Source organism: Saccostrea cucullata, unplaced genomic scaffold (assembly GCF_032062105.1).
Source record: "Saccostrea cucullata isolate Sc308-1 unplaced genomic scaffold, CSIRO_AGI_Scuc_v1 ctg19021, whole genome shotgun sequence".
Taxonomy (NCBI): Eukaryota; Metazoa; Mollusca; class Bivalvia; order Ostreida; family Ostreidae; genus Saccostrea; species Saccostrea cuccullata.
Window position 1 is genome coordinate 1 of NW_026939737.1, and position 9,466 is coordinate 9,466.

Below are 9,466 nucleotides of genomic sequence, written 5' to 3' on the forward strand. Positions count from 1 at the left end.
TAGCTTGAAAAGAGCTCAATAACTAAGTTGAAGTTATAATTTGAATCCGTCAAAGCCAGTTTTGAAATTCTAGATGTTGCATATTCTTCACTATATTATATAATGTTTTTCAATTGTAGACATTTTATTGTCTATATCAGTATTTGTAACTTTAGGTTTTAGAAAAAAAACACGCTTAAAAAATTAACATCAGTTAAAGAAATAAAAGCTACAAGATTGGACTTACGCGTACTTTGCAATCTACACGTGTTGAAATTCGTCATTTACAAAAATTGTAATTCTAACTTGTAGTTTACACTTACAAGTAACCTTGCCAAACCTCTCTACATCGTACATACGACTTACCATGTCATTATGACGACTAATTATGTCGTACGTACGACTTAGTATCTCGTTATCGCGACTTAGCTGGTACAACTTAGTAACTCTCGTTCTTATTAACCACTCATTGCATGTTTTTTTTATATGACTTAATATTTTGTAACTCGAACGACAAGTCAAAAATATATTTTTAACTGGCAGCAATACGCTTCCGTAATATCCCAAGACTAATTCCAGATGTAATAAACAACAGTACTCTGGTGCCATTTTATGGAATGCTTTACCAGTGCACATAAAAATGTCACCAACTCTCAATGCTTTCAAGAGACAAATTAAACTTTGTGTAAAACAATGTCAGAATAATTTGTGATTCATGTTTATTTGTATTTGTATATTTATGTATATTTATAATATGTCTGTATATATATAAGTATGTATCTTATATTGTTGATTGTCAGAAGGCCCTGGGGAAGAGTAGTGCTTGCACTAATCAGGTTACCTTCTTTAAATAAAGTATTATTAGGGTCTTCCGTCTCCAATTGAAGACCCACCTATTATTCTATTGTTTCTTTTTCACTATTAGGGTCTTTCGTCTCCACCGGAAGACCCTTCTATTATTCTATTGTTTCTTTTTCACTATTATTAGGGTCTTCCATCTGCTATTATTCTATTGTTTCTTTTTCAGTTTTATTAGGGTCTTCCGTCTTCAGCGGAAGACCCTTCTATTATTCTTCGGTTTCTTTTTTACCTGTATTATTATTATTTATTCTTTTTTTCTTTACAAAATTTGTGCAGAAGATTTCTCAGAGATGGCTCGTTCGATTTTATTCACATTTTCAGAATTTATGTGTTTCTATCTGAAGTTTATACCGGCGATTCGATTTTCAAAAAAGCACTTCCGGTCGGAAGTTATCGCCCTTTGTTCGAAGTTAACGGTTCAAGCTAGAAAGCTGCTTTTTTCAGGGATGATAGGGGACATGTTGCCATGTTGGGTTCTGGGTAAGGGTATTTTCTGGAAGTGCGTAGTATGGAAGATCGGTAGGGGTCGAAATTTAGAACACAAATCATGAGTGATTTTTTGAGACATTTTGCATCATATCTTTTGAAGTATAATTATTTTGTAAAGACATATTAAACAATAATTGTGCAGAACAACAAGATCTTTAAAATGGTATCAAGAGAAAAAGCGCTGACTCATCAAATTAGGGACAAAAAGGGGACAAAGGTCTTTAATCGATCACTCTTTAACAGTCAATATTTTGTTATACATTAAAGAAGCAAAAATGTTTATCTTAACAATATACAACTATATATTATGATTTTTATGTCGTATGTTACATAATTAGAAGCCAAAAGGGGCCAGAATGCTAAATCTTTGACATTTATATCTCAAAAATGAGAAAATTTTGATAAGTAATATTGAACAAAAGATGTTCAAAATCATGTTCTGAACAATATGAAACCTTTCATTTTTCGCTAAACGTCCCCATTTGGGAGTTGAAGGGCTGGCCCTTTAATACTTCTTTTGCAAAAAACTCGAAAACAAAAAAGAATCTCTGAATAGTTGTTGAACAAAAAGTGTTCAAAATCCTAAGGGCTTTAAGATGAAATCACGAAAAATGGGCTGGACATTCAAATTAGGGGCCAAGAGGGGCTGAAGTCTTTATTTGATAACACTTTACCAGTCAATATTTTGTTATACATTACTGAAGCAAAAATGTTTATCTCAACAATATACAACTACATATTATGATTTTTATGTCGTATAGTACATAATTAGGGGCCAAAAGGGACCAGAATGCTAAATCTTTGACATTTATATCTCGAAAGGGAGAAATATTTTGATAAGTAATATTGAACAAAAGATGTTCAAAATAATGTTCTGAACAATATGCAACCTTTCATTTTTCGCTAAACGACCCCATTAGGGAGTTGAAGGGTTGGCACCTAAATGTTTCTTTTGCAAATAACTCGAAAAGGAAAAAAGAATTTCTATTTCTGAATAGTTGTTGAATAAAAAGTGTTCAAAATCCTAAGAGCTTTAAGATGAAATCAAGAAAAAGAGGCTGGGCACTCAAATCAAGGGCCAAAAAGGGCTTAAACTCTTTAATTGATAACTCTTTATCAGTTAAGATTTTGTAATACATTACTAAAGCAAAGATGTTTATCTCAGGAATCTACAACTATATATTATGATTTTAATGTCGTATGGTATATAATTAGGGGCCAAAAGGGGCCAGAATGCTAAATTTTTTACGCTTTATATCTCAAAGTGAGAAATATTTTGATAAGTAATATTGAACAGAAGATGTTCAAAATCATGTTCTGAACAATATGCAACCTTTCATTTTTCGATAAACGTCCCCATTAGGGAGTTGAAGGGTTGGCCCCTAAATATTTCTTTTGCAAATAAGTCGAAAACGAAGAACAATCTTTGAATAGTTGTTGAACAAAAAGTGTTTTAAATCGTGAGGCGTTTAAGATAAAACCCAGATAAAGGGGCTGGACACTCAAATTAAGGGCCGAAAGGCGCCAAGTCTTCAATTGATAACTCTGTAGCAGTCAATAATTTGTTATACATTACTGAAGCAAAAAAGTTTATCTCCACAACCTACAACTATATATTATGATTTTAATGTCGTATGGTACATAATAAGGGGCCATAAAGGGCCAAAATGCGAAATCTTTGACGCGTTATATCCCAGAAGTGGGAAATATTTTAATAAGTTATATTGAACAAAAGATGTTCAAAATAATGTTTTGAACAATATGCAACCTTTCATTTTTTGCTAAACGTCCCCATTAGGGAGTTGAAGGGTTGGCCCCTAAATATTTCTTTTGCAAATAACTCGAAAACGAAAGAGAATCTCTGAATAGTTGTTGAACAAAAAGTGATCAAAATCCTTAGAGCTTTAAGATGATATGAAGAAAAAAAGGGCTGACCCCTAATATTAGGGGCCGTGAGAGACCAAAGGTCGGATTTTTAAGTCTTTAATGTTCAATGTCTTTTTACAGATTATGGAAGCAAAATCGTTCTTCTTCATAATCTTTATCGTTATTTAAGAATGAAAATCTCAATCAAAATCTTGTCTCATCTCATCAAAAATCGGACGGAAGACCCACTCGTTGCTCGCAACGAGATCGTATCTAGTTATTCTTTTTTTTTCTTTACAGATTTTGTGCAGATGATTTCTCGGAGATGACTCGTTCAATTTCCTTCAAATTTTCAGGGTTGATGGATCCTTATCTGAAGTTGATTCCGGCATTTCCATTTCTGATAAATCACTTCCGGTAAAAAGTTATCTCCCTTTTATCAATTTTAGATGACCATTTTGTCGACACAAAAACTCTAAAACGACAAAGGCTAGAGTGCTAAAATTTTTAATGATAGTAGAGGACATGTTCTTGTTGTGCACCTGGGCTTTCAAATTTTCCGGAAATGATTTGTATGGAAGCTCGGTAGGGGTCCAAATTTAGGACACAAATTTTTAGTGAATTTTGAGACATTTTGTATTATATCTTTTAAAGTATAAATATGTTGCTAAATTATATTGAATAACATTTGTGGAGAATAACAAGATCTTTAATATGATAGGAACAAAAAAGTGCTGACTCATCAAATTAAGGGCTGAGTGGGGCCAAAAGTCTTTATTAAATAACTTTACAACAGTCAATATTTTGTTATAAATTACAGAAGCTAAAATGTTTATCTCAACAATCTACAACTATATTTTATAATTTTAATGTCGTATGAAACATAATTAGGGGCCACGAGGGGTCAGAATGATAAATCTTTGACGCTCTATATCTCAAAAGTGGGAAATATTTTGATAAGTAGTATTGAACAAAAGATGTTCAAAATCATCTTCTGAACAATATGTAACCTTTAATTTTTCGCTAAACGTCCCTATAAAGGAGTTGAAGGGCTGGTCCCTAAATATTTCTTTTGCAAATAACTCGAAAACGAAAACGAATCTCTATATAGTTGAACAAAAAGTGATAAAAATCCTGAGAGCTTGAAGATTATATGAATAAAAAAGGGCTGATTCCCAATAAGGGGCCGTGAGGGGCCAAACGTCGATCTTTTTAAGTCTTTTTTTTTAAATGTCATTTAACAGATTATGGAAAATCGTTATTTTAGAATGAAAATCTCAATCAAAATCTTATCTCATCTCATCAATAATCGGACGGAAGACCCACTCGTTGCTCGCAACGAGATCGTGTCTAGTTATTATTATTCTTTCAGATGTTTATGCTGGCTCTGGTCACACACTGTATTATTTATATGGATTTTATGGTAAGATCGCTGTCTGTTTCTTTAGATTTCAAAGGAAATTATCAACAATCTGAAATGTTTACGGTTTTTCCTCTTTTCCCGATCATGGCAGGGAATACACAGCCTTTTAACTTGGTTTTTATATTTCAGAGGTATTAAATTTTGATAATATAGTTTGCCCTGTCGGTCTTTTGTTAAAATATGTGTAATGCTAGAGATATCGGCAACATACATCCTAAATATGCATAATAAAACATGTAGTAAACTAAGCTACTCGTGACATTCGCCCACAATAAGCAAATTGAAATTTTATACAGTTAGACCTCTGTAAAAAGGCTATGCGGGAGGACGGGAAGAAGATTATAGACGAAAAGTTAAATTTATCCGGACTGTAAAGAACGTGATTGAGAGTCACCAATATCACACTATATCTCAGAAGTAGTTTTTGGTTTTAAAACAAAAGAAAATATTCTTTACTTGTTTAATAGATTTTAAGCTTGACAAGAAATGGTGTTTTGATGTTGAGTAGATAATGTAACTCAAACTATACGGGTACTCAAGGGAAAATGTTGAGAAAATGAAATCTCAATCACATATTTTTTTATTATGCTTGTGACGTCGAAGTTTTTGCTGCGCCGTGACTTAATGGTATGTCCTGAAAAATCACTCAAAATTAATACCAATTTACAACATTTTGATATGAAATTTTGAAGACCATATAAGTAAAGATTCTTTTATATTATTTGTGAAATTTTGCCGAATATGTCGTCAAATATTTCTTCTGTGCAACAAGTCCGCGTAATTTTTTAACGGCCCTCGTATTAGTCCATTGTTTATACAATGAATTGACGACGGATTTTTTCCGTTATTTCCTGATCATGACAAGTAGTACACGGTGGGTGTGACCGAGTCCGCAGGGGATGCTCACTCCTACATGACACCTGATCCCATCTCTGATGGTTTGGGGGTCCACGTTTGCTCTGCTCTTATTTTGTATTGTTTTATGGACTTTGAAATTGATTTATGGATTGATTGTATATTTTTTAACGTCCCTCTCGAGAATTTTTCACTCATATGGAGACGTCACCGTATGCCGGTGAAGGGCTTCAAATTTTGACCTTTACTCGGCACTCAGGGCCATTGAGCAGTGAGGGATCTTTATCGTGCAAACGCCTGCCGCTGACACGGGGCCTCGGTTTTTAAGGTCTCATCCGAAGGACCCGCAACTTTTCTCTTCAAAGTGCCGAGCACATGGCCAAGGAACAGCTGCTACCCACTTTAACGACTAAGTCAGTCGCGGCCGAGAAACAAACTCACGACCTCCCGATCACGGAGCTAGCACTCTACCGACTGAGCTACCGTGAACGGTCTGATATTGAAGATTGTTCGTTATCTTCATATCCTTCTTTCATATCCTAGAAAACTACAGATTAAAATTTGTATTGCAAATGTACATTGATCCTTGACCTTTTGGCCTTCGAGATTGACTGCTTTTTGAGAATTTACCAAACTTTAACCTTTATTATTACCCTGGGTTTCCCCCGGGCTCTCCATTAGTATAGATATTGTTGAATTCTCTTGTTATGGGTTTTTACATAGAAGAATAAAGCAGCTGATAAATTTGTCATTTTATTCATAGAAGAGTTTTACATCTAGCTACAAAAAATTTCTTCTACACATGCAATTCTTTGTAAGGGCAAGTTATTCTCAATCTTTTAATTAGAAATTAATATACCTATTCACAACCAGCTTTATTGTCTGTGTTTATTCAAGTAAAATCAAAGCGCCAGTTTGCATTTTCCTTTTCATTCTCAAAAATATAATTCATTATAATGTATTGTAATCCAATGCATGTCCGTAAGGATATTTAACCCCCTACCCCTTAATTACAGGATCCTTTTTGGTGTTCTTTGGATTTTTATTGGAGGGTGATGGAAGATTTACAAATTCCAAATGAAATGGACTGTACCTTGTATACTTTACTAGTATATATATCAAGAAAATTCACTCATTTTCTTAAAAATTGAAATACACATGTAAATATGCTCAACATTTCATAAACATACTCCATACACATAAAAAATCTTTAAATGTTTTTTTTCTGTATTTTTTCAAAGTTTTTGCAAAACCATCAGGGTCATTCGAACAGTTTTATTATCTTGAGTGTCCCAGACATACATTCAGCAACGAATAAATTATCATCACTGTCTGTGCTGAGATCAGACGGAGCTTTTAAATCACAGTTTTCAATGTAGAATAGGAATTCTCCTTCTTTATCAATGACATGTATAACATGATTATAACGGTCAAAAATCAAGATATGACAGAGGCTGTTTGTAGTTAAACCACGTGGAGTAAATGTTGTGTACCTCTTTGATTGGAGGTTTCCATCATAGCTAAATCTAAATTGTCCATCTTTATCTACAACTACCACTTTCTTTTCATCAGAATCACTCACTATAATATCAAGGTTTCTGTTTTCTTCTATATAGACTGGATTGATGTAAAGGTCTTTTCTTTCATTATCGTAGCGAATTTCTTGAGTAGCTGCAGAACCATAATAACGAACTACTTTACTTATTTCCGGATTATTTTTCTTACATTTCATGGAAACAAGTAATCCATTTGTGGAAGTGGAGCATATGCCCAATGGTACCCATTCCTGAAGTGCAAAAAGACATTGTATCCTTCCTTCCGTCATAATATTTATACGGTTAGACCGACTTTCTGTGCACAAGATATGACCCTCTCTGGTTACTGTCATATCATATAGAGTTGATTCTGCCTCGGATTTGATCTCATTTAACACCTCCATTTTTGTGTTCATATGTTTGATGATTACACTGTCACACATGATATAGAACTCGTTTGTATTTGGAATACAGTTTACTCTGTCAATTGTATTATAACCAGACTTTATATTTTTTATGACAGTTGGTTCATCAATAAACCTTCGGCGTGGCATAAGATTACCATTTTTTAAAACGCGCATTGGTATTGTTTTTTTAATTGTCTCTGAAATGACATCAATCATTTGACAAATTTCCTGTTCTGTGAGCTCAACTGGATTGAATTTGGTTACTTTTAGTTCATACATTGTTGGAACACTTTTGAAGTATTCGTTTTGTGAAAAGTAGTGAATAAGTTTTGATGAATCTTTAGAAACTAAAGTTGAATCGTTTGTTTTAATAGCTGACTGAATTAAAGACAGCCTTTTCTGAATTTCAGTTTTGAAGGCCACCAAAGTTCGAGTATCTGTCTCTTCATTCTTTTTTGTTTCTTGTGCATATCTTTTGATGACACTGTCTACAAGCTTGCTGAAATGTGTACCCAAGTTTTCAATAGAATGACGTCTGGCGGCATGCTTTTGCTTAACTTCTTTTAGCATGGTTTCTACGTCAGAAAGAATTGATTCATACATAGGTACAATATCCGTTACAAGTTCATTATTGTCTTTTTCAATCAGATTTCGATTCGATGCTAAAAGTTTAGAACTTCGCTCATAAGGATGATTTTGATGTGAACCAGAAGTTAAACATGCACGGCAAACTGGAAACTTGCACGCCAAACAAAACTCTTCACCATCTTGTTCCTCATGGAATCTGCATTTAGGTATATTGAATTCTGAGTTTTGATATTTGAGAGTGACAACTTCATGAATAATGTCAGGGTTGGATTTTAAATGTGTATTTACGCAATCCTTACAGAGATTTACTTCACAGTTTCTACATGTAATTTCTGCTAAAGACTTTCTATGTTTTTGTGGACATAGTCGACAGCGTTTGACATCTTGTGCTCTGATCAAGGGATCATGGGATGTTGCCATGTTTTTTGTTTTAAGATGTACTTTGTTATCCTTTAGAATATAGAAAAAAATATATATTTAAATGATATCGAGAAATATTAAAATATAAACGGGCAGTTACTACATATACACATAGTCTTGATGAGAATTCTTTCAAATTTCTACACTGGCGAATTTAATGTGGATTAAAACATAGCTTCAAATACTTGATTTTCACAATCCCGTTTTTTAAATTTCTTTAAACATTCATAGCTCGAAATCTTGAACATGTTTTTTCTTTCACTGTTTAAAGTTATTTTACATAATCGCACACAATGGAACAATGCTAGTAATATTTTCAAGGTTACGTTATCTATTCAAGAATCAATTTTTAAAACGCTCTAGTTTTATTTATGTGTTTTCATGTTTTATCTAGTTAAATCTAGAATTAAAAACAACAAAAATGTCTTACAATTGTGAGGCACCATTTTGGTATTTACTGCCAAAAAGTGATATGATCAGATTTTGAAGAGGTGATATCATCTATTCAAATATGTGATTTTACCTACTCAAATAGATGATATCATCTATTCGAATAAGTTAGATGACCTTTTCAGACTTTGAATAAGTGAGCTCACTTTTTGCCAGCAAAAACCAAAACTGCGCCTCAAATACAAAACAAGTTACAAAATGCAAAATTTCGACACAAACTCTTCCTTTTTCAGTCATACACTATAAGTAGCAAAGGTATCAAAACATAGTTGATATGATAATAAAGAATGTACAGGGCATTACAACTGAAGTACAGATACTTATAATTAATTAGTTTGAAATTAATATAGAAACTCAGTAAGAAATAATTCCATACCTCCACATATGGTGTCCCGACTATCTAGCATTGTCTGTGAAGGTGCATTCCACACCAGCGATCAATTTTAAGCACCTATATTTATTCTGCAAGTGAAATGTTTGGCTAACGTTACTAAGAGTATTTAGGTATATAAATTGCACAACTTATATATAGAGTCAAAAGATGACACTAGGACATTTTAAACTAGTCTTTCTTTTCAATATTCCACTGCATT

At 33.2% G+C, this 9,466-nt stretch overlaps 1 protein-coding gene across 1 annotated transcript; it reads right to left on the bottom strand.

Moving 5' to 3' along the window:
* Positions 1-6,734: 6,734 nt before the first annotated feature.
* Positions 6,735-8,423, bottom strand: LOC134253834 (uncharacterized). The gene has a single exon (XM_062736426.1). It carries the CDS (start codon positions 8,421-8,423, stop codon positions 6,735-6,737), a length of 1,689 nt encoding a protein of 562 aa, XP_062592410.1.
* Positions 8,424-9,466: the final 1,043 nt, after the last annotated feature.

Coding starts and splice junctions, on each gene's coding strand:
- LOC134253834 (XM_062736426.1), bottom strand. CDS start 8,423: ATGGCAACATCCCATGATCCCTTGATCAGAGCACAAGATGTCAAACGC.